The sequence below is a fragment of the Lissotriton vulgaris genome, chromosome 10 (genome assembly GCF_964263255.1).
Source record: "Lissotriton vulgaris chromosome 10, aLisVul1.2, whole genome shotgun sequence".
NCBI classification, from domain to species: Eukaryota; Metazoa; Chordata; class Amphibia; order Caudata; family Salamandridae; genus Lissotriton; species Lissotriton vulgaris.
In genome coordinates this window covers 69,735,617-69,761,766 of record NC_141698.1, presented here as the reverse complement: position 1 = coordinate 69,761,766, position 26,150 = coordinate 69,735,617, and the positions used below count along the sequence as shown (strand labels likewise).

The following is a 26,150-nucleotide window of genomic DNA, read 5'->3' as shown; positions in this document are numbered from 1 at the left end:
GAGATGGGAGAAAGTTGGGTTATTCTCCAAAAGGTGCCACGCAGCATTCAATGCAGACTTCCAATTTGAAGTGTCTACATCACAGAATACACAAAAGAAGTTTGCCTACAAGGGATTTTGTTACAAGGGACGGTCTTCCCCTCCGCCACGATCCCCCCTGCCATTGTAATATGGTGGGGGGAAGAAAGGTGGCGGACGGGCAAGGATTGCGGACGGATCAACACCGCCTACATGGCGGTGGCGATCCGTCCGCCATCCTAATGGACCTCTTGGTTTGGTTGTTTCAAATCCTCATTCCATGATTTTTCTATATTAAATATATGTTTTTCCTGAAGTAGATTTTGCACCCCGTGTTCTATGTTCTAATTGTTGCTTCTTTTTTATATTTTTCATTGAAACCATTTATGATTGGTTTTGATTCAAACTGTTGGTCACCACTAAATAGGGTGTAACCTATAGATTCTTCTAAAAATATTTTCTAAACAAAATCCTTTGTAGGCAAACTTCTTTAGTGTATCTTTATCGCCCAAGCCTCCAAGGGTGTATTGGGTTACCCACTTTTTCATGAAATTACATCACAGAATGGCTCAGTAAATGCCTGCGGATAACATCCATTTTGACCTGCAGGTCAAAAGGTGGAACACTGACATGGCCAAATCAGCAAATCTGCATAGAAGGAGGTCTAAGGCAGGATGCAACTCCAATGACCCTGGAGGGCTCTTACCTACATCCAGAACTCCCAGGTTCCTTTGTAATCTCAATTTCAAAGGTCACCAAGGATTTGTTCCAGAGTTAGAATATGGCCAGTGAGACCTTGTTGGCAGTACACTCTTGCATTGATAGGATGCTGGCTGTTAATTTGGCTTATGCCCTCCTGGTACCTGCAGCCTACATTGCAAGAGAGATGATATGGCTTTTAGAAAGAGCTCTGACCAGGGGATCTGCAAGAAAGAAGGTGATGTCCTGTCATGTAGGTGCTGCAGTAAACAACCATAAAAAGGGGTGCAGGGCCAAGTAACAAACGCTACTCGTCTGAATGAACTCGCATAGTAACAGAATATAAACAATCACAATGTACTATTTTATCAACTTGTGGGAAAAACAATGTTAGAATAAATACAAATATATGCAGTAGCTTTGCATAACAAACAGTAAGCACCTTGTTCCAGTGATCACAATGACTGGATAAAGCCCTAAAACCCACCAACAGGATTCAAAATCAGATTGTATGGCTCTACTTGGTTCCTTGAGAAAGATCCTACCCTTGCTTCCGACACAGGCAAGACCAGAGGTAGTGCGGAGCATAATATTAAGTCGCCTCGACTATTGCAACGCATTGCTGCTGGGGGCTCCAACTACTGAATTAGGAAAACTCCAACGAATACAGAATTTCGCGGCCAAACTGGCACTGTTGCAACGGCGCTCGGATACTTCTGCCAAGGCACTCAGGGACCTCCATTGGCTCCCAATTTCTCAACGGGTGAACTTCAAGGCTCTATGTCTGGTTTTTAGAGCTTTACACAGTCAAGGCCCGGCCCCTTTGCAGGATCTCTTTTCATTGTACCTCCCATCAAGACCACTCCGGTCAGCTTCAGCTCACTTGGTGGTAGTACCCAAGTTCTCAAGGTACCGGATGGGCGGACGGTCCTTCAGGATTACCGCAGCGCGGCTGTGGAACTCTTTACCGTTAGGTCTAAGGGGCCTGGAAGATTTTGCCATCTTTAAAAAAGCGTTAAAGACTCACCTGTTCCCCAGAGCAATGTAAATAGAGTGGTAGCTGGTAAAATCATGTTCTGTGTCATCATAGTCTAAGCGCCAGGATGCCCGTCGGGTGACAGTGATAGCGCTATACAAGAACGCCTATACATACATACATACATACATACATAAATAACTCTTGACAATTGCCTACTAGATGATTTGCTCAAAATTCTGCATATGCATCACCCTCCATTAAAAAAACAAGAAGACAAGAGAGAAAGGAAGGTAAGAAGAGATGCACTTTAGTTTGGAAATTATATAAGTGGTCCGGAAGATTGTATTATTTTTGACTCCCCAGAGTGGCCCGATTATTGTTTGCCTGACATAAGATCCCTCTGTAAGAACAGATCACTTACATCTGTTTGAACTATGGTCATACCAGGAAGGTGTGAGAAAGATCTACCTGGACAAAAATATAGTGAACAGAGGTACCACTACTTCTACTATTAGGAGTAAATTAGGCCCATCACTCATTAATCATTACACAACCCATCTCAGTGATATCATTAAGTAGTTTTCCCACATTTATCAGCTATCATGTTAGTCATTTTGGGTTTTGGGGATTACAAAAGCCTTTAAATATTTTTCAACGTCCATTCGTTTGCGGGTTGTATCAAACATTTATGTACTAAACTCCTGCTAAATCGGCACCTTAATCACCCCGGGAAATAACTACTAACGCACCCTAAAAACACCATTTCGTTATATGTATCTCTCTCTCAAGGTCTACACAGTGACTCGACACTCGACTCCACAATTATACTGTATTGTTATTGACTGATAATGATTCGACTCTCGAAACTGCAATTTGACTTTACTGTGATTGGCTGATTATTGCCCGGACGATGATGTAAAGGGCTCTGATACCCAATGGTCTTGCCAGCGCTATATAAAACTCTGAAATAAATAAATAAAGATTACATTTGCCAACGTATAGCAATTTTACATGTTTTTCTTTAGAAATTTTAGCATCAATTTCCAAATGTATTTCTGACCAAAGATTATCATCAGTAGACCAAGGGATATACATGATCTTTTTAAATCAAAGAAAGCTGTGGGTCATACTTTTAACAGAAATATCCAGCCAATCCCATGTGGGGTTGTCAGACCGAAGACCTATGACCAAGCCACCATGGTTATCCGGTAGAGCTTTGGATGGACCGTACCAGCTGCCAATAACTCCACTCAAGAGCCCCACAGAGTCCAGAAAACAGTGTTAAAATTATACCTCGAACTGTCCAGAGAGGTCTTGGTGGAAGATGCACCGTCTCCATTTCTTTCAAGCACTTGACCCTCAAAGCACATCCTCCAGAAAATGAGGATGCTTCCTTACTTAATTCCAAAGATAATGTCAGGTCGTAATTCAGTTATTTGTGTCCGGTGACTGTGTGTGCCTGGGATTGTGCCTGATGTGGATAGTGTGCTGGTAGGACAGAGGGAGAATTGATAGAAAAGGCCATTGCCAAAGCCAGTTGTAGGACACTGCAATTTTAAGCAGATGCCTATGTTGCTGCCAGAAAAATGGTTCTGAATTTCAACCAAAATATAAAATATTGACCATGTCCATGACTAGAGGAGAACAAGTCCTTCTACTTGCCCTGCCTTCTTCACATCCATCAGCACAGCCAGGTGGTAATGCTGAATTCAGAGCATCAGGTGATTCTGACCTGGGAGTGAGGCTGTTGTGAGAACTATAGGAAGATTCCCTCCAGCACCGGACACTAGAAACCTTAAAACAAGTGACAGCAATAAACACATCTCCCATAGCTGGAGCACTTTAGGATGGGGTGTGCACGCAACGCAGGAGATATTTTTACACTGCTGACTGAGTAATTCTAGACTTCTTGGTCCTGAGCCAAGGGCTCACCAGAGGAGCTGCAGCCTCAGAGTCAGGATCTTCCTGAATAATATTAGGGTCTGTTACTATTACCCAACTCAACTCAGTTTATTGGTGATGAGATAAACCAACCGACAAAATCAATATTATACTGCACACGGCGGAATCCATAGAAAAGCCCAGCTCTTTTTGTCTTGGACCCCCTTATGTCCCACCAGCACAGCTGCTATATGTGCCAGGAGGAAACAGAGGAAAATACAAGCACAAACAGTACCTCACCAAACACATTAGCTTCTGTACCCTTTTTTTTTACTGCAAAGCAGTGTTGTTTGCTTAAAGTGCTTTAATCACACATTTTAAGTATGTTTGTAAACATACAGACATATGTACACATGTACACATGTATACATATATTTATATGGGAAACATCACTTACAACGCATTTATTACAACGCACTACCATTACAACGCAACCATTACAACGCAAACCATTACAACGCATTGCGCTGGGGGGCGCTCTAGGATAGGGAATATATTTAATTTACTATCCAACACCTTCCCTACTATCCACGGGGACTGGAGTTGGAATAGTAAATTAAATAAATCACTATCCAGCGCTTAAAAGCACTATGCGTTGTAGTGGTATGCGATGTAAAAACCGCGTTGTAACAGCAGGCGTTGTAATAGCCTGCGTTGTAACAACACCAATCCCTTTATATATATGTGTGTGTGTACACATACATACAAAATCCTATTTATGCATTTTATGCAAGCCTATACATTATATAAGATCCTACAAAATATAATATATTCATTTTCAAACAAAGGTTAAAGGGACGTTTAATTAAGTGACAATGTCAGTCATAGTGATACATTTTAAACCTGAAACAGGACTGAAATTCGCCAATTATAGTTAAGTGAGCTAACTGTAACTTGCGCCTCCTCCATGCATTCCTTATGACCTCACATATTACATCACTCATAACATGTTTAGTGACATCATTGATGATAACTCATGACATCTCAAACGACATAACTGATGACAATACTGATCCACGTAAATGGCCCCCACAGCCAATGAAAAGGCTTGAATTTCAACCCAACAGTTAATATATATATATATATATATATATATATACATACTTTTATCATTATTTCTCCAAAACTACTGAATGAATTTACACCAAATCACAAAATGCTCACTTTCAGAGTAAAGGTCTAGCTTTCTGCCAAATTTGGGGTAATTCTGTTCAGAAATTTTGGCTGTAGCGCTGTCCATAAGTCCCTGTGGAAATTGCATGGGTAATTCTTTTTTTGGGTCGCCCGCTTTTTCTTTGCACCCATTTGACGGATCACCTCAAAACTTTCCTGGAAGAAGCTGAGGTTGATGAACTTTAAAAAAAAGGTTTTGTGAAGATTTGTCAAACAGTGGCAACGTTATTAGTGAAACAAAAAATAATCTTCCCATGGAAAAGCCTATCACCTAATGATAACTACCCAGTGGCAACTGCCCAGAAGGACTTGTTTTTTTTTACCAACTATTCAATAATGGTAAAGTTATTATGGTGACCTTAAATATGGTACAGCCAACCTTTCTCATAGTGTATCTATCTTTCTTGATGTGGCACTTCTTTTGGGACAGGAGAAGAGATAAACATTGTTTCCTCCAAGGAACATGGCATTGCCTGCTCATTGGTGCTGCATTTAGGAAGGTCTGACATGTGTGCCTTGTTTTTAAGTCAAGGATAACAAATCTGAAAGTATTTTTATAAAATACTTCAAAAGAAATTCTACAAAGATTGAATAGACACACAAAGGTTCTAGTACATGCACAGTGAGGGGAACATTGAAAGGAAGGGAGAAAGGAGGAGCAGGAAGAAAGGGGGGTTATGATTAGGGCAGAAGTACAGGAATGTAGCTCATAGTTCATATAGAGCCAGGAAGAAAGAGTAGTGGAGGGCAGGATTAAGGTGGAGTAGTTACAGGGAAAGATAGTCAAAAGATTTTTTCCAGCATTGTAGAAGAGTTACCTGTTGTTGTTTTTGGGTAAAATGTTCCAAATAGAAGGGACAACTTAGGAGAAGAATTGAGCAGCAGCCAGATGTGATCTGAACCACTTTGATTTGAGTCTGAAAAACTGTTCTCCTCCTCTGCTTCTTGCTTCTACTGGACATTTGGAAGTAAACAGCTTTTACATAATACAGTCAAGCTTGAACTTAATTCTGGCTTTGGCAGGGGCCAATGTAGTTCACAATAGATTGGGGTGATGTGGTCACAATAATTTGCACTGACAAAAATTGAGAGATGGAGTTCATAAATGCGTTACGTTTTGCCAAGGTGGACTTGTTAGTACTTGTCAGACTACAATTTGCATAAATAAGTCATGAATGGCAAGAGAATGGATGACCAGTCAAAGGTATTTAGGTTGAAATATAGCTTCATTTTTTTCAAGGAGAAGAAATTGGCTCTTGAAAAATGTATTGCATGCTTAATATGAAAGGATATGGAGAGATGGGGGTTAACCAGAAATTTTACCTCAGTAGTGAGGTTAGGTGGGAAGTTGTGTGAATTTCTGAATTACTCAGAACACCAAGGCATAGATTCATCAAGCAAAAATCCGCTCGCAAAGGGGCAGATTCTCAGAATCTGCCCCTTTGCGACCAGCACTGGCACTGCACGGAAAACCTCTATTCATGCCTAATAGAAATATATTCATGGATGAGCAGATCAAGTCTCAAATTGAACTGAGCTGATGCTCCTTGGGCACCATTTAACATCTTTACCCTGTACACCCTGGCCAGCCTGCTTAGGTGACTTTCCCAACCCAAAAAATGAGCTCAAGAGCTTGGGGGTCTGGCTTGAGCAAGACCTCTCATTAAATTGAGGATAGTGAAGCCGGAGCCTTCTCTATCTCGATAAGTGGCAACTTCACCTTGAAGGGCCTTCTGATCTATCGCCCGCCTGGCTCGACAGCAACATTTATCGAGAAATTAGTAGAAGGCGTCACAGAGGCGGCATTAAGAGCTGACAAATATTTAGTTCTGGGTGACCTGAATTTACACCTAGATACCCCTACGGACAAGGTGGCAAGGGATTTCTGTCAAGTAATGGCAGGACTGCAGTTTGAGCAGAAAGTAAAGCACCCCACCCACCAACTGGGCCACCTTCTTGACCCGATTTTCGCAAACTGGGATCAAGTAGAAGCTCAGAACCCGGTCCCTATCCCATGGTCGGACCACCATCTCATCCCGTTCACTATTGAGTTGCTGGGAGCACGACCGACTGAACCTCCTGCTGATAAACATCCTAGGCGGAGATGGGCGGCGTTCTCTCAAAGCAAATTCAATCAGGCGCTCACTGCGAAGGGCAACCCTGGGGGTGAGGGAGTGGAAGAAATCAACTCCAACCTAGCCCAGCGTATCACGGAAGCACTGGACTTGGTGGCCCCACTCGGCGTGGCAAAAGTGGGAGGCCACGCTCAGAGATCGGCTCCATGGTATAATGAGGATATGCGGGTGGCCAAAGCAGCGTGTAAACGCGCTGAAAGGCAATGGAGGATTGCCTACACGGCCCACGCCAAAACAGAGTACATAGACTGTAGGCGCAGCTACCATAAACTGATAAGAAAGGCTAAGACATTGCATTTCTGCAATAAGATTGAAGAAGCAGAACAGTCCACTAAGGAACTCTTCTCAATCTATAAATCAATCGCGGTAGGGAAGCCTGCTGTGGTGCCCAAGAAACTCTGCACAACGGAGGGCTGTGATCGTATCGCAGAGTTTTTTGCAAATAAGGTAGCAAACATCTACAGCTCCTTCCCTCAGCAGGCTGACAACAGCCCTACGCACTTGGAAACCACTAAAATCAAAGGGGAACAGCGACTAACCACCTTTGTCACCCCTCCGACTGAGGAACTTCTCCGCATTGGCGGGTCGATAAAATCTGGCTCTCCAAGAGACCCAACTACTCCAAGTCGGTTGAAGGGCAGTCTGCAAGTAATTGAACCCTATGTTCGTCATCTACTAGATGCCTCCTTCAAGTCCCAGACTGTTCCTAATGCTTGGAAGCAAGCAGTTGTACTTCCTCTGCAGAAAAAAGCTAATGTCAGCTTCGAAAAACTTGACAATCTTCGCCCAATCTCCCTCCTGCCCTATATGGCTAAAGTGGCGGAAAAAATAGCCAACCTACAACTTATGCATTTTGTGGAGGAGGCATCTCTACTCCATGACTCGCAGTTTGGCTTCCGCCCCCGTCATTCGACGGAATCTGCGCTACTCATGGCGGTCGAAGCATTACGACAGGGTGTGGATGAGGGCCAAACCATGGCTTTGATCCTACTTGATCTAAGCGCGGCATTCGACACTGTAGCACATTCCATCTTGCTACAGTGTCTGAATGAAGGAGGGGTATCAGGAGAAGCGCTTGGCTGGATCAAATCTTTCCTGTCAGACAGGTGCTTTCAGGTCCGCTTGGGTGACTGTTACTCGAAGGAGATTGGGCTGGGCCAGGGCGTGCCTCAGGGCTCGTCCCTGAGCCCAACCATATTTAATATCTATGTCTCCCCCCTAGCAGCCATTGTGGAAGGATACGGTCTACGCCTGGTGTCCTATGCCGATGACACGCAGCTGGTCATCTCCCTCTCGCGTGCACCCGGCCTTGCAGCGGACATCTTCAAGGATTGCATGCAAGACCTGGCAACCTGAATGTCCGCAAACTGTTTAAAGTTGAACGGTAGCAAGACCGAGGTGCTCGTGGTGGGGGGAGGGCCGTCTGCTTGGTCGTCGGCATGGTGGCCGCCCTGCTTGGGTGAAGTCCCCGTCCCCTGCCGGGAGGCCAGGAACCTCGGTGTGTGGCTGGCTACGGATCTTGCCTTTGGTCCCCAGGTCAGCCGGGTGACGGGGTTGTGTTTTGGTGTACTGAGAGCCTTAAGGAAAGTATTAGACCTCCTCCCTATTGCTGCTCGAAGGACACTGGTGCACGCCCTGGTCACCTCACGACTTGATTATGGGAACTTGTTATATCTGGGGGCCACGGGCAGGGTCTTGGGCCGCCTTCAAGTGCTCCAAAATGCTGCGGCGCGACTTGTACTCAGGCTCCCCAGGAGGTCACCCTCTAAACCAGCTCTCCAGGCCCTCCACTGGCTCCCTGTGGGGAAGAGGGTGGAGTTCAAAGCCCTCTCCACATGCCACCGCATTCTGAGCGGCAAAGCTCCTGCTCCGCTCCAGAGTCTGGTGACCTGTTATGAGCCTACACGCAATCTACGGTCCTCGCGGACTGGACTGCTAAAGGTTCCCAGAGTAAGGAAGGCGCGCATGGGAGGAAGATCTTTTAGATACCTCGCTCCCAGATGCTGAAATGCCCTGCCTTTAGAACTGCGCTTGGAACCATCTGAGATCCTGTTCAGGAAGAAACTTAAAACCCACTTGTTTAGCAGGTAGCTTTCTGTGGGAGGGGGGGGGGGGCGGCAGCCACTCCACTTATCATAGCGCGGGGACACGCCGGTGGCGTAACCAGGCGCTCTACAAATGTCCAATAAATAAATAAATAAATAAGACCCATGCAAATAAAACAGCGGGTATTTGCTTTGGTTTACTCCGATCTGCCAGGAAGATTCTCACTTTACTACCACCTTATTCTAGGAAGCAGTTGGTCCAAGGTCTAATTCTGTCAAGGCTGGATTTTAGCAATGCACTTTTTTTAGCCGCCCCGGAAGCCACTATCAATATCCTCCAACGTGTTCAGAACTCGGCAGCTAGGCTGCTCACTGGCACGTCCCCTAGATCTTCAGCTAAGCCCTCTCTCAGAGCCCTTCATTGGCTACCTATACGTGAGAGAATTAAATTCAAGTCCCTCTGCATCGTTCACAAGTCACCACCGGGGAAGGGGCCCCCTATCTTAGGAAGTCTTATTCACCCTTACAAGGCCATTAGGACTCTCCGTTCTGCTCACGGTAATCTAGCCAAAATCCAGAGAGTCAAGAAGGCTCGAACAGGGGGACGTCGATTCTCAGTTAATGCGGCTACCTTGTGGAACGCCCTCCCTGTCAGACTCCGTACTGAACCAAGTTATCCTAGATTCCGAAAGCTCCTGAAGACGTTTCTGTTTCCCCATGACTCCTAAGTAACGGTTTCCCTATACAGTAGAACCTTGTTCTATAGCGCTGGGACGCTCCCGGGCAGCCATGCGCTTTATAAATTTAATTTAATTTAATTTCATTCATTTCCAGTATTTTAGCATTTTGGATGCATCATCCCAAATGCAAAAATCAAAATTTAAGAAATTACAAAATTGCGATTACTTAAATTGCTATTGCATTTAAGGAATCTCAAATTGAGATTCCTTAAATGCAATGCATTAAAGTGTAAAAAATAGCGATTTTGCTAATAGGGCTCGCAAATTACCATGAAGTTGAACTTCATGGCAATTTGCAAAAACTTTGAAAAATGCCCTGAAGTGCATTTTTCAAAGTTTCATGTTGCGCACACACATGCCCTAAGGGCATGTGTGTGCGCAACATATGTGCACAGATCACATTCAGGGGTGCAACAGGGTGTCCTTTGGACACCCCTGCACCCTTGAAATCGCATTCTCAATTTGCGATTCGCTAATTGCGATTCGCAAATTGAGAATGTCTTCCCATATCGTTTCTATGGGCCTCTAGGTCCATAGGAATGAATGGGGAGGTATTCCTTAACCGCATCGCTGCGGCGGTTATTTTTCCGCTACGCAGCTTTTTTCTAAAGGCCGCGTTAGATGACGAGCTCAGCTCGTCATCCGCACACGCCCCCCGTGGCTGATGACGAGCTGAGCTCGTCATCAGCATCGAAGGGGAATTGCGAGTCGCAATTTGCGAGTCGCAATTAAGGAATTTTAAGAAATCGCTATTTTTTTAGTGATTTCTTCATGCATTGCATTTTGCTATTCCTTAATAGCGAATCGTTATTTTTTGCTATTAAGGAATAGCAAAATGGTTCTTGATGCATCTGGGGGCAAGTGTGGTCAAATTGGTGTTTTATGTCAGTGACAAAGCAGGATACAATTGATATTCACTGGAATAGTCTGAGGAAGTTGTTTAACATCCAACAGATAACAGCAAAAACCATATCCGTAGTTGAACACAAAAAAAAAAAAATGGGTTGGTGACAGTATCAAAAGAATGAAAACACAGCTCAACATACTACAACACAAATGGAGAAAATCAACAGATAAACAGACACAAGCACATTATACCACTATAAAAGAGCCTGCACAAGAGCCATCAGAACCACAAAAAGACACCACTACTACATGTGCGTAACTGAAGCATACTGCCTTTCCAAAGAACTACATACAGTTCTAACAGAATTCCACGATCATGAGTGCCTAATCAGGGAAACACCACAAAGACTTCTGTTATACATTTTCTAATGAATTGATCTAAAAAATTAAGATGGACAATTACCTTAAGAAGAATGAGGACATCACATGACCTAACCACTGCAGAAAGCGACAACAATAACCATTCATCAAGGCATACTTTCAATACCCTGTCACAAAAATATTTCCTTGATATTATCATTTCAGCCAGACCATCAGGATCTCCTTCAGACCCACCACTTCTACAAATCTTGGAAGATATCCTTTGATCAACATGTGCAGCGGAGGTAACCAAGTGGCTATTCAACAAGTCCCTGGAAGTAGGTTTATTCCCACCTGACCCGAAAACGTCCTACAATACATCTCTCCTCAAAAAGAAAAACCTTGACCCAGCAAATTACAGGCCCATGTCAATTGTGCCATTCTTAGAGGAAAACAATTTGAGAGAGTGTTTACTCACCTCTATAACCTTACCAAACATTATGGCTTATTGTCAGACAAACATGAAGGCTTCAAACCAGGCAGGGGCACAGAGTCAGCCATAAAATCCAGCTGCGATAATCTAAACCTCACAGTGGAAAATAACTGAGTAGATGCCTTGTTGCTTCTAGATTTATCAGTGCATTTGACGCTGTCCACCACAACACGCTACTGCAAAGATTCTACTATCACAGAATCTCTGTAAATTGTCTAAAATGGATTGCTTCTTATCCAACAGATAGACAAAGTGTGGTCTACCAACGATCTTTCACATAATCTCCTCTTACACAACACCGTAACTTTCCTTCAGGGTACATCATGTCCCCTCTGTTATTCAACATCTACCTAAACCCTTACAAAATCTGATTAAATTGTACAACGTCACCTGTTTGACTATGCACATGACACCCAAATAATTTTTTTTAATGGACAGCCCCAAATACATCTACAATTCACAACCTGATGATTGCCTTCATACCTTAAACACATAAATGATGAATAACCATGTAAAACTCAATACCACAAAGACAAAAGTTATGACCAGAGGGCAATGGCAAAAGTACCAGCCTACCATCATATGGCCTATGGCCGAAGGAACCTGAAGCCCGCCTGCCGCCTCGCCTGCCCCCGGGCCGAGGCCGCCGCCCAGAAGCTCCCGCCGCTGACTCCCTGCGGCCCCGCCCACCTCCATCCCATTCGCCGGCCCCGCCACCCAGCTGACCCGCCCTCCCAGGCTCCTCACTTAAGGGGCCAGCAGGGGAAGAGCCACGAGTGACCACTGTGCCTTTGTCAAGGCCTGGTCACCCCTCCTGCCAGCCGCCACTCCTGCTGCCTGCCAGCTCCTGCTTCAGCGACCCAGCTGCCGCTGGGCCCGCTCGGATCACCCCTCCCGCCTCCCGCGACCTCCTTCAGCTACAGAGCGACCCAGCCGCCGCTGGGCCGCCCGGATCACCCCGCCTGCCGCCTCGCCTGCCCCCGGGCCGAGGCCGCCGCCCAGAAGCACCCGCCGCTGACTCCCTGCGGCCCCGCCCACCTCCATCCCATTCGCCGGCCTCGCCACCCAGCTGACCCGCCCTCCCAGGCTCCTCACTTATGACGCCCCCAGAGCGACCGCGCAGCGGACGCGCGCAGCGGGAGCACCGAATGAGCGCCGAAGGTGCGCCAAAGGCAAGCCCGTCTGCGCCCGTCCGTGCCTGGACCGCGCCCAGGGCCAGGACCCCTGGTCCCCACAGACCCCAGCCCGCCCGCCGGACGTACGACGCCGCCACCCTCAACGCACTCAACACCGGCCGAATCCCGGGATGCTACCGAGCCACCCCGAGACGCACCCACGGACCCTTCAGCTGCCACGCCTGCAAGTTCTCCTGCATCCGGACCTGCCTCGCACCAGCACCCGCCAAGCCGAACACCAGGAGCAACCACCTCAAGTGCATCCTGCTCAACACCCGCTCCGTCCACAGACACGCCATCGAGCTCTGGAACCTCCTCGACACCACAGCTCCTGACGTTGCCTTCCTCACGGAAACCTGGATGAACGACTCCTCAGCGCCCGACATCGCCATCGCCATCCCAGAGGGCTACAAGATCACCCGGAGGGACTGCACCGCCAACCAGATGGGAGGAGGCATCGCCATCATCCACAGGGACACCAACCACATCACGACCAACACCGACGACACCCTGACTACCGCCGAACACCTACACTTCCAGATCCGCACCGACCCGAACACCACCCTCAGAGGCACCCTGATCTACCGACCCCCGGGACCACGCACACAATTCAGCGAGGACATCGCCGACTTCGTCAGCCCGCATGCCCTCACCTCCGCTGACTACATCCTCCTGGGGGATATCAACTTCCACCTGGAGAACAACAACGACCGCAACACCATCACCCTGCTCGACAACCTCGGACTCAAGCAGCTGGTGTCCACCCCCACCCACCTCGCCGGACACACACTCGACGCCGTCTTCTCATCCAGCAAAGACATCAACTTCAGCCACGCCACTGGATTACACTGGACGGACCACAGCTGCGTCCACTTCACCTTCAGAAGAACGACTGTCCACCACTACCAGCAACAGGTTGCTCGAAGAAGCTGGAACAAGATCACAGCCGACCAGCTCGCCGCTTCCCTGAGCCAGCACCCTCCCGCCAGCTCGGCGAACCCCAGCCAGGCCGCCGACAACCTCACGAAGTGGATCAGTGTAACACAGCGGGGTCAACACGAAGCAATGACTGTAAAGGATATGAGAGTAGACAAATGTTAAACACTACCTCTTCCTCTCCACAGAACGTTGAAACAGAGGTAGACACGCAATCCACACACTGGCCCTTTAATTCTGAATGGACTTCGGAATGGGAGGAGTCTCGTCAGGACACGGAAACCTCATATGCCGGAATGGACGAATCAAGGGTGTGCTTGTTCACCCAGAGCGAAGGAGGAGACGCGGAGGAAGACGGAAGCGGAGCGGAGCTAAGGAGAGACTTGTATGCGGAGGACGAACGGAGAGAGGAGAAAGAAGACGGAAGCGGGGCGGTTCGAAGGAAGACCGGGTCCGAGGAGAGACAACAGAGAGACGGAGCCGGGGACGTTAAAGAAGGGACGCCAGGAGGCCACCGACACCACGAGCCGCCCAGCCATACACCCGTGGGAGGTGTATGGCTTAACCAGGTGCGTGACAAGTTAAGGGGTTGGGTAACTCGTAAACTAGTATCGTCGGACTAAACCCGGGATCCCCAACTCCTTGGTGTGTTTTCCCTACCCCGAGCACAAAACCCTTCACCTCGGCAGTTTAGTTACTGAGTGCCTCACGTGTGTTTGGTCCCTCACTCCCCTCCCTGTAACAGCAACACAGAACGGGTACTGATACACCGTTTTCTTGCCTTTCTTTTTCCTGTTCCGGTAACTGACGAGCACCACGGAAATCGACGGAGACATCCCTCGGCGGACACCCGACCGAGGACGTAGAACAGCCTCCTCAGATTCAGGCATCAGGAAAGCAGCACGGAGCCGTTCTCCAAGACTTTCACGAGGCACTAGAAAGAAAAGCTCAGATACTCTGTATACTAAAATAAAACCGAGAACCACTAGAATCAGCGTATTGCCTATCCTTCCCCCGCCTGCTACAGTGGTGGAGAATGCGGGCATAGGCACCATCTGCGGAGTCAAGATGGAGACAGTTGTAGATCAGTTAGTTAAGGGTCAAGGACGAATTGAGTGGGTGTTAGAACAACACCTAGTATCTGCACAAGCCGACAGAGAGATACTAAAGAAAGCCATTGAAGAGAAACAACCCTGGGCAGACCCAGTACAGAGGGGTGGGACAACGGAGAGGACCCTAACCCATGGGGCACCGGCCGTATCTCTGCAAAAATATAGACAGGGAGAAGACCCCGACGCATTCTTATTAAATTTCGAGAGGGCAGCGAGGGCCTGTGGCTGGCCAGTTGCAAAATGGCCATTCTTTTTGGCACCTCTCTTAGGCGGAGAGGCCCAGGCTGCTTACCAAGTAGCAAATCCAAGAGGAGACACCACCTATGTTGAAATCAAGAAAATAATCCTAGATCATTTGGGATTAGATCCCGAGGCATATCGCCTAAAATTCAGAAAAGAGAGAGGTTCTGTAGGGGAAAATCCCAAAACTCTATTCGTGAGATTAAAAATGGCGGCGGACAAATGGCTAACACCCACTACCAGCACGAAAGAAGAAATACTTGACCGAATATACTTGGAACAATTTCTTGAGGCTCTTCCCTACGCTACTCAAAAGTGGCTTCGCCAACATAACAATTTAACAACCACCCAAGCAGTGGAGATGGCCTCATCATTTACCCGGGCTCAACCTAAAAATTTTCCGTTTGAGATGGAAAGGAAGGGAGTAGTAAGACTGGAGAAGCCGGTTGCACGAGGAAAAGATACCACCCGTCCCCGTACGTGGAGGACTGAGAACATGGCCAACACAGGGCCGCAATGTTTCGACTGTGGTCAATGGGGACACATTGCCCGGATGTGTCCCAAGAAAAGGAATGAAGAGGAACCAATGGAGGTCGGGTACCTCCCCAGGGCGGTACTATTTTCAGCAGAGATGGGAGGCTCTTTTAGAGTAAGTGTGAACGTCAATGGTCATTTGTTATCAGCTTTGTTAGATTCAGGCTGCCGACAGTCGGTAGTCCAAACTCCCTATGTCAGAACAGGGCAATATGTTCCCCAGGGGATAGTAAACATTAAATGTGTTCATGGGGATATCCGGCCCTACCCCATTGCTGACATTGTAATTGAACAGACTGGGGTGCCCCCACAAACTGTAAGAGTAGGAGTAATGTCCAACCTACCCGAAGATATAATAATTGGGACAGATAACCCTAGTTTCTTGAACATGTTTAAGGACAAACTAAAAACAGTGTGCCACACAGGGGAGGAGGGTAATACCCTAATAGAACGTCAGCTTAGACCTAACCTCCAAGTTATGAAGTTGTCTAATAACGCGACGTCCCCCACTAAAGGTTCCGCAAAAGCAGCGGGTTATGACCTCTACAGTGCATATGATTATGTGGTTCCTGCCAAAGGGAAGTCCCTTGTCAAAACGGACCTACAAATTGCAGTCCCTCCCGGGTGCTATGGGAGAATTGCTCCACGATCAGGGCTAGCAGCAAAGCATTTTATTGACGTGGGGGCTGGTGTTATTGACGAGGATTATAGAGGTAATGTTGTAATCCTACTGTTTAATTTTGGTACAGAACCCTTCCAAGTGAGAAAAGGAGATAGAGTGGCACAATTAATTTGTGAGTGTATAGCTGAAACCAGGCTGGAGGTACTCCGCCAGCTGGACGACACAGAAAGAGGCGCTAAGGGTTTTGGCTCGTCAGGTACACGTACACAGACAGTGAATTCGCTCCTGACACAGGATCCTTGGGTTATTGATAGAAGCTTTAAATTTGCGCAAATCAGTGATCCCACGCTGTTCAACGCGTGGGAACAAGCACATCAGAGAGATGCAAACTCAAAATTTTTTCCAGGGTTTATTATTGATCATGACCTGTTGTATAGAATAGGTGGCGAGGGGCAACCTGCCCAACTATTGGTGCCTGTCTCCTTCAGAGAGCAGGTCCTTTTCTTCGCTCACAGCCATCTCATCGCCGGGCACTCCGGCGCCGAGAAAACAACCCAAAACATCCTCAGGCAATTTTTTTGGCCCGGTATTTATAAAGATACCGAATCTTACTGCAGGTCCTGTGAGATTTGCCAAATGAAGAATATGGTTAGACCACAGGCAGTTCCTTTGCAACCATTGCCAGTCATTGGCAAACCTTTTGAGAGGGTCGGCATGGACCTTATCGGTCCGCTGCCTAAAACTAAAAAGGGGTTCCAACACATTTTAGTTGTGGTTGACTATGCCACGCGGTTCCCCGAGGCTTTTCCGTTGTCCGTGGCCAATTCCAGACAGGTCGGGGACAAAATGATTGAGCTGTTTAGTAGGGTTGGGTTTCCGAAGGAGATTTTGACCGACCAGGGCACGCCATTTGTGTCGAAGTTAATGAAGGAAATTTGTGCCACATTGAACGTCCACCAGATCCGTACCTCAGTTTACCATCCGCAGACGGACGGACTGGTGGAACGCTACAACCGGACCATTAAATCCACCCTTCGTAAAATGATGGAGGTTAGTGGGGAAGATTGGGATCGGATGTTACCTTTGGCACTATACGCCATTAGGGCCCAGAGACAGAGTAGTCTGGGCGTGTCAGCCTTTGAAATGCTTTATGGCCGACAACCTCGTTCATTGCTGGAAATGACCCGGGATGCCTGGATTAATGAACGGGCAGAGGAGGCAAAAACTACTCTTGAGTATGCCAGGGACCTGAAAGCTAAACTGGGTAAATTAAGGGAGTTGGCGTTGGACCATCTTGATCTTAGTCAGCATAGACAGCAGACTAGTTACAACAAAGGAAAAAAATGGAGGCGCCTTAATATCGGGGACTGGGCTTTGGTGCTGCTCCCGTCCTCATCCCATAAATTCAAAGCAGAGTGGATGGGTCCTTTTAAAGTCGTCGGGGTCATTGGTAGTACTAGTTATCAATTGCAGGTAACGCCACGGAAGCAGCAATCTTATCACATAAATTTGCTGAAAAAGTGGTTAGGCCCTCCTCCTGCGGACGTCCATGTGGCTACTACACCAGGGTTAGAGGGCTCAACTATTGACATGCTTGTTCATAATGAGGAACTGAAGGCCCACCAACAGGAAGAATTGAGGGAGACTTTGGAACTTTATGGGGATGTTTTTTCCAACAGACCGGGGAGGACCTCCCTAGCGGAACATTGTATTGACACACCGCCCAACAAAAAGGTTAGGATTAAACCTTACAGAGTCCCCGAAGCCAGAAGGGCGGCGATTAAAGCTGAAGTAGACGAAATGCTGCGATTGGGGGTGATTCGCCCATCGAAAAGCGACTGGTCTAGCCCCATTGTAATGGTCCCTAAACCCGATGGCAGCCGAAGGTTTTGCATGGACTTTCGGGCTCTTAATGACATTTCACTCTTCGACGCATATCCCATCCCTAGAGTGGACGAGTTAATTGAGCGACTAGGACAGGCCAAATACATTTCTACCCTCGACTTAACAAAAGGATATTGGCAGGTGCCTCTGCGACCCGAAGACATCAAAAAAACAGCATTCTCAACAGAGGAGGGTCATTTTGAGTTCACGGTCCTTCCATTTGGCCTTCATGGGGCGCCTGCCACATTTCAGCGCCTCATGAACACCGTTCTCGCAGGATTGTCGGATTTTACATCGGCTTACCTGGATGACATTGTCATTTACAGTCCTGATTGGCAGTCTCATCTACGACACCTGTCTGTGGTTTTAAAAGCGCTTAGGAAGGCTGGCCTCACTGTCAACGCTAAGAAATGCAAACTAGCTTTTCACAAAGTTAAATACCTTGGATATGTCTTGGGACATGGCTTGATAGAACCTCAAATCGAGAAAGTTAGGGCCATTGCTGACACTCCATTCCCATCCACAAGACGGGAATTGCGTTCCTTTTTGGGACTGGTGGGCTACTACAGACGCTTTATCCCACAGTTTGCGGACATTGCCGCCCCTCTCACTGACGCTCTGAAAAACGCTGGGCGAGCATCTTCACCCGTGCATCCCACCGTACCAATGCAGGAGGCATTTAGAGTTCTGAAGTCCGTGATTACCTCTACACCAGTTTTGGTTTCCCCTGATTTCACTCGTCCGTTCTCATTACACACTGATGCTTCGGACTATGGGATTGGGGCAGTGCTCTCCCAGACCGGTCAGGATGGCCTCGATCACCCAATTTTATATGTCAGCCGGAAGTTGTTTCCTCGAGAATTAAAATATGCAACTGTCGAGAAGGAGTGCCTGGCAATTAAATGGGCCATTGAAAAACTGGCATATTACCTGGAAGGCCGGCGTTTTGAACTGTTTACAGATCACGCTCCCTTACTATGGATGGCACGCAATAAAGCTAATAATGCGAGAGTTTTGCGGTGGTTCCTCTCACTGCAACCATACTCCTTTGCTATACATCACCGAAAAGGCTGTGAGAATGTTGGGGCGGACTTCTTATCCCGTCATCCACTCCCCGATCGTGAGTGTCCGGAGGGGGAGGTGTGTAACACAGCGGGGTCAACACGAAGCAATGACTGTAAAGGATATGAGAGTAGACAAATGTTAAACACTACCTCTTCCTCTCCACAGAACGTTGAAACAGAGGTAGACACGCAATCCACACACTGGCCCTTTAATTCTGAATGGACTTCGGAATGGGAGGAGTCTCGTCAGGACACGGAAACCTCATATGCCGGAATGGACGAATCAAGGGTGTGCTTGTTCACCCAGAGCGAAGGAGGAGACGCGGAGGAAGACGGAAGCGGAGCGGAGCTAAGGAGAGACTTGTATGCGGAGGACGAACGGAGAGAGGAGAAAGAAGACGGAAGCGGGGCGGTTCGAAGGAAGACCGGGTCCGAGGAGAGACAACAGAGAGACGGAGCCGGGGACGTTAAAGAAGGGACGCCAGGAGGCCTCCGACACCACGAGCCGCCCAGCCATACACCCGTGGGAGGTGTATGGCTTAACCAGGTGCGTGACAAGTTAAGGGGTTGGGTAACTCGTAAACTAGTATCGTCGGACTAAACCCGGGATCCCCAACTCCTTGGTGTGTTTTCCCTACCCCGAGCACAAAACCCTTCACCTCGGCAGTTTAGTTACTGAGTGCCTCACGTGTGTTTGGTCCCTCACTCCCCTCCCTGTAACAGCAACACAGAACGGGTACTGATACACCGTTTTCTTGCCTTTCTTTTTCCTGTTCCGGTAACTGACGAGCACCATGGAAATCGACGGAGACATCCCTCGGCGGACACCCGACCGAGGACGTAGAACAGCCTCCTCAGATTCAGGCATCAGGAAAGCAGCACGGAGCCGTTCTCCAAGACTTTCACGAGGCACTAGAAAGAAAAGCTCAGATACTCTGTATACTAAAATAAAACTGAGAACCACTAGAATCAGCGTATTGCCTATCCTTCCCCCGCCTGCTACAATCAGCAACTGCGCGGACGAACTCGCCCCACTGAGGACCCCGCCCAGCAGACCCGGCAGCAAGAAAGCCCCATGGTTCACCGACGAACTCAAGAGCTCCAAGAAGAACTGCCGAGCCCTCGAGAAAGCCTGGAGAAGGGAGCCAACACCGGACAACATGACCACCCTCAAGCTTGCCACCCGGAAGCACCACCAACTGATCCGCGCCACCAAGAAAACTGCATTCAAAGACCGGCTGGACAACAACGCACACAACTGCAAGGAACTCTTCAACATCGTGAAAGAGCTCTCCAACCCCAACGCCGAAAACAACGACATCACCCCATCGCAAGACCTCTGCAACTCCCTCGCCTCCTACTTCCACAACAAGATCGCGGACATACACAACAGCTTCAGCCCTCAACCGACGCACGCCACGACCGAACCACCGCCCCCCACCACCACCCTCCGCGCCTGGACTCCGATCAGCACCGAAGACACCGTCCGCATGATGAACTCCATCCACTCCGGATCTCCGACCGACCCCTGCCCTCACCACGTCTTCAACAAGGCCGACGCTGTCATCGCACCCCACCTGCGGGACATCATCAACACCTACTTCGACACCGCCACCTTCCCGGAGAGCTGGAAGCACGCCGAACTCAGCGCCCTACTAAAGAAACCAACAGCGGACCCCACCGAACTCAAGAATTACCGCCCCATCTCGCTCCTCCCGTTTCCAGCCAAAGTCATCGAGAAGACCGTCAACAAACAGCTGGCCGCCTTCCTCGAGACGAATGGATCCCTCGACCCTTCACAGTCTGGCTTCCGAGCCAACCACAGCACCGAGACCGCCCTCATCGCTGCCACCGATGACATCCGAGCCCTGATGGACAACGGAGAAACAGCGGCCCTCATCCTTCTAGACCTCTCCGCGGCATTTGACACTGTCTGCCACCGCACCCTAGTGCAGCGCCTCAGCAACGTCGGAATCCAGGAGAAGGCACTGGAATGGATCATCTCCTTCCTCGACGGAAGAACACAGAGAGTCCGTCTACCACCGTCAAGTCAGAGGCCACCGAAGTCATCTGCGGCGTCCCTCAAGGATCCTCGCTGAGCCCCACCCTCTTCAACGTCTACATGAGCCCCCTCGCGGCCATCGCACGCCAACACAACCTCAACATCATCTCCTACGCTGACGACACCCAGCTGATCCTTTCCCTGACCAACGACCCCGCCGCCGCCAGAGCCAACCTTCACGAAGGGATGAAAGACGTAGCCGAGTGGATGACGACCAGCCGCCTGAAACTGAACTCAGACAAGACGGAAGTCCTCATCCTGGGCGCCTCGCCCTCCGCCTGGGACGACTCCTGGTGGCCCCCCGCCCTGGGCACCGCACCCAAACCGACAGACCACGCACGCAACCTGGGCTTCATCCTGGACTCCTCCCTCTCCATGACCAGACAAGTCAACGCCGTCTCCTTGTCATGCTTCAACATCCTGCGCATGCTACGGAAGATCTTTCGGTGGATCCCCACCAAGACCAGGAAGACAGTCACCCAGGCCCTCGTCACCAGCCGACTGGACTACGGCAACGCCCTCTACGCCGGAACCACCGCCAAGCTCCAGAAGAGACTCCAACGGATCCAGAACACCTCAGCCAGACTCATCCTCGACATCCCACGACACAGCCACATTTCCGGACATCTGAGAGACTTGCATTGGCTCCCCATCAACAAAAGAATCACCTTCCGCCTCCTCACCCACGCACACAAAGCCCTACACGATCAAGGCCCGAGCTACCTCAACAACCGCATCAACTTCTACGCTCCCAAACGCCATCTACGATCAGCCAGTCACGCCCTCGCCGCCGTCCCCCGCATCCGAAGAACAACAACAGGAGGAAGGTCCTTCTCCTACCTGGCCGCCAAGACCTGGAACTCCCTCCCGTCCGACCTGCGCCTGACCCAAGACCACCTCTCCTTCAGGAAGAAGCTCAAGACCTGGCTGTTCGAGCAGTAGCAGCACCCCCCCCAAGCGCCTTGAGACCCTCCGGGTAAGTAGTGCGCTCTATAAATGCCTTTGATTGATTGATTGATTGATTGATTGAAGCCCCTCCAACAATGAGAAGTTCGAAACCGGAGACTAACCATAGATTCATACCTATCCTTAACACCACATCCTAACAATGTCACAAAGAGTGCCTTCTACAAAATGAAAACACAATGAAAACACATTGCATCTCCCCATACTTCGCACATCAGCATAAACTGCAAGTCATCCTCACACTCGTAATATCCATGCTTGACTATGCCAACAGTCTATCCCATGGTGCACCCGTATTCATCGTTCATAAAATTTAACTCATCCAAAATGCTGCTGCAAGGCTTCTTTTCTGCCTTCACCCAAGAGAACACATGACTCCAGTCCAGCAATCGCTCAACTGGCTTCTCTGTTTTATCCACAGAGTCTCTCAAGGAAAAGGACTGCTATACCTACAAGTTAAATTCAAGCATTACAAAACAAACAGAACAATGCACTCGAAGCGGCTGCTGTTGTACCTGGTTTTCATCTTTTCTATTAGGTCATATTCAATCATTGGCACCTTCAAACTTTAGATCCTAACCTTCAGTGGTGATATGAGGAGTCCTTCGGGAAACTTCACGGTCACCAAAAATTTGTTTAGTATACACATGTGATCATTGATTAATATCATCAGAACCTTTGGCACCTGAACTATTTGTCTTATGCAGGTGACTCCCAGCTCATCTTCAGACTGGACCACCATCCAGAAGAGATTCAGCATATGCTTCAGTCTCTCTTCCTGGTCTTTGATTCCTGGATGCACAAGACTATGCCGGTGTTGATATGTAGCTTGTACTATCCATCGAATAGGAGCTTCTACCCTTCCATTCTGGGTGTCCCCCTGTGGCCCTGTCTGCTTGCTCAAGAACCATGGTCTTCTCTTGGATAAGCATTCTTCATGTAGAAGAGCAAGTGAATGGGGTAAGACTGGCAGGAAATCCCCACTAAAGAGCCTAAGGAAAATGTTGCAGTTCATCCCCAGGGATTGAGAGCACCCAGAGGCGGCTCCTCCGCAAGGGCGGAGGAGCATCAGCCCACTGGCTCAGAGCCAGCGGCAAAAAAAATAATACAATATTTCATTAATGTTTTATTTTTAAGCCACTGACTTAGCCAGCATGTGTGGCAGGGTGGGCCGAGGCATAGGAGGGGGAGGAGACTGCAATGTGCACACCCTAAGTGCTCCTGTGTGTTTGGCTGGCCGTCTCAGGCAGACCAAAACACACATGCGCACTTAGGTTTCCCTAACCCGGCTGTATTGAACAGCCGGGTTAGGGAAACCCCACAGACTCCCTGACCTGAGTGTAGCGTCTTTCTAGTAAAGATGATTTTTATATTGTCGCTGCGTTGGTCTCTCCAGCCACGGTCCCTCGATGCGCTGGTTCTTGCAGTCGGACAGCAGGGCCTCCATCGGAATCGGTGCAGTTATCTCGGACTTCGGAGATCGGTGCACGAGATTCAGCATGTGCTGATTTCTCCAGCCATGGGCAGGAGCTGTGTCGGTTTCTTCAGTGGCACAATGGCGAAGTGTGGAAATTCTTCTCGCACAGCGGCAATGCGATGGAAATTGTTGCGGATGTGTCACACTTCTCTCAGTTGTGCCTATTTTCCAGTTCCCACAACAGGAACAACCTTCAGAGGCCCAACACTGCAACCGACACCTCTTGGCAGGTCAGAACTCCCAGCAAGGCAGTTCAGGGGAGCTGGTGGTAAAGTCTTTCTGTGGAAAAATTGTAGGGCTTTACCAGCACACCTAGTATCAATTATTAAGTTTTATACACTTGTATTACGACCGTCTGTTTGTACAATCCCATTAATTAAGCTATAGGGACATTCTCAATAATACTCTTCCAAAACAGAAAATCCAGAACAACTAGTCATCTTGCTGTTCATTTGTTTTTATTCCAAAATCAGTTTCTCCATAAAAAAACTCCCAGCACACGACTTGCCACCACATGTTTTGTTTTACAAAAGATTTTTTCAAGGCATATAGCTAGTTCGTATCACAAAGTTCAGGACCATATGACGTACTAAAAGAGATCAGGAACCATGTAGGGACCAAGCCTGGTCACACCCCACCAATAGACTTGTATGTTTCCAAATCTCCCAAAGATGGATGTTACCCCAAAAGTCGTATCAAAATCATCAGATGCCAAAGAATAAATTCACTGCTATCGGTGTTGAACAAATAAGTTCAAAATAGAGTTGGCAGTAATGAGTTTCCAAAACAATCAATTCACAATCACCGACGGTTCTACTGGCAGCAGTTCACGCTCCTTTCCTTCTAGTCCAGTCCGTAAAAATAACCAGAGTAAACGGCTGGCCACACCTGTTAAGAAGCCGTCACACGTGAGAATCACCAATTTCCCTGATGCTCATCTATTATTTACCCAGGTCCCACCATGGTAAGCAGAAACCTGTTGGGCAGCGTGTCTCGCAGCAAAAAGTTCCTTCCTCCGATACCGGAGGAAGGTATAGTTGATACTAGGTGTGCTGGTAAAGCCCTTCAATTTTTCCTTGCATTGTTTGCACATCCAGGTGTGTTAATAACACCTCTAGGTAGTAGGTGTTCAGGGCGAACTTAGCCCCATACCTAATACTTTAAATCGGATATTTATATTTCATGCTTTTACTATATGATCATTACAATGCGTTAACGAATGTGCGGACGTTTCCCTGTAGGGTACACCACTACCTATTTCTACTTTTTGGGTATCGTAAAGTCTTTCCGTCCCTTAGACTTCAGAACAGGTGGCAAGCTCTTCTTCAAGCCCTTGGAGATCTTCTTCGAGCAGGATGCACACACAGTTCCTCACCTTGGTAGAAAGAAGCTGCTGCAAGCCAACACCATACAGCACAAAGCAAAGGGCAGTACTTCTCCTTCAGCTTTCCCAGCTCTTTTCCTTGGCTGAGGTTCCTCTTGAGTCCAGAAGTAACCTAAAGTTCTGGGGTCTGGGCCCCAATATTTATACCCAATTTCTCTTTGTTCTCTTGTGACAGAGAGGCTTTGTGCTCAGTCAAAACCAGTTCTGCCCTCTCTGGTCCAGCTTCATGGCAGGAGGTCATGAAAGCATTGTGTAAGGCAGACCAGGCCCATTCAGGTGCAAGGAAATCTCCCCCCACTACTCTAAATGCAGCCCAGGTCTATTCAGCCGAGCTGTGACTCATTCAGGAAGTCAGGACACACATCAATCCCAACAGTGGTTGTCTACAGTGAATGCACATCCCCAGCCCCTGTCACTCCAAAGCCAGACAGTCAATCCACAAACCAGCTGAGGCACCCAGGATGGCTAAGCAAGAAAATACCCACTATCCAAAAGTGCTATTTTAAAACAGACAATATAAAAATCATCTTTACTAAAAGGCTGGACCTCTGCCTGGCAAATCAGGACTTATGGGGGGGGGGTACATCAACCTCTCCAAGGGAAACACACTCCTTAGGAGTTGTGCAAGAGTGCGCCTGGCGCAGGTCCTCAGCCTCCAGTCCACCTGACAGAACATGAAGACACCCCCAGGCCAGAAGTGGCCTCACCAGGGTCAGTCCTGGGGTGCTCTGACCTCAGAGCTGACAACCCCTGACCAACTGGTCCTTCCACTGGGGACTGTATCCCCCCCTCTCACCCCTCTCTCTGGACTCATGCACCCTCCCAACTGGGGGTTGCTGCCAGACACCAGAACCGGTGGGACGCTTGTTACAGCTGACCCACCCAGCTCACCTGACATCTTGGGATCCCTGTCAGGGAATGGCCTCCTGTTACAGACCAGGCTCCCCTCTTGGGGGTTCCCTCATGGAACCAACCAGGCTTTGATACTGAGTTTTGAGCACCTCTGGACACAGCCCACTCCCACTCCTTCTTCTCTGAGACAGGACATGGGAGCCCGCACCTCTCCCACTACTCTGTGACTTATCTGGGCTACCATAACACTCCCCTACCTCTACCTCACTTGGTTGGGGAAAAACTGAGCTACCACTTTGGGACCACCCCCAGATGCTTCTTCCGACCCTCTAGAATACATCCAAAGGTCTGCTACCATCGTGAGCTCCGTGGGATCAGAGAACTCACACACCACCAGGTGTTGGCATAGGTCT

At 48.5% G+C, this 26,150-nt stretch overlaps 2 protein-coding genes across 2 annotated transcripts in view; one reads left to right on the top strand and one right to left on the bottom strand.

Moving 5' to 3' along the window:
- Positions 1–26,150, bottom strand: part of RPL3L (ribosomal protein L3 like) — an 88,390-nt gene that overhangs the window by 27,698 nt on the left and 34,542 nt on the right. The window lies entirely within an intron of this gene.
- Positions 14,609–19,597, top strand: LOC147684683 (uncharacterized). Its single transcript, XM_086942383.1, has 2 exons — positions 14,609–15,541; positions 19,163–19,597. Exons 1-2 carry the CDS (start codon positions 14,609–14,611, stop codon positions 19,595–19,597), a joined length of 1,368 nt encoding a protein of 455 aa, XP_086798509.1.

Coding starts and splice junctions, on each gene's coding strand:
- LOC147684683 (XM_086942383.1), top strand. CDS start 14,609: ATGGAGACAGTTGTAGATCAGTTAGTTAAGGGTCAAGGACGAATTGAG. Junction 15,542..19,162: donor AGATGGGAGGCTCTTTTAGA/GTAAGTGTGAAC, acceptor TCCTCTCCACAG/AACGTTGAAACAGAGGTAGA.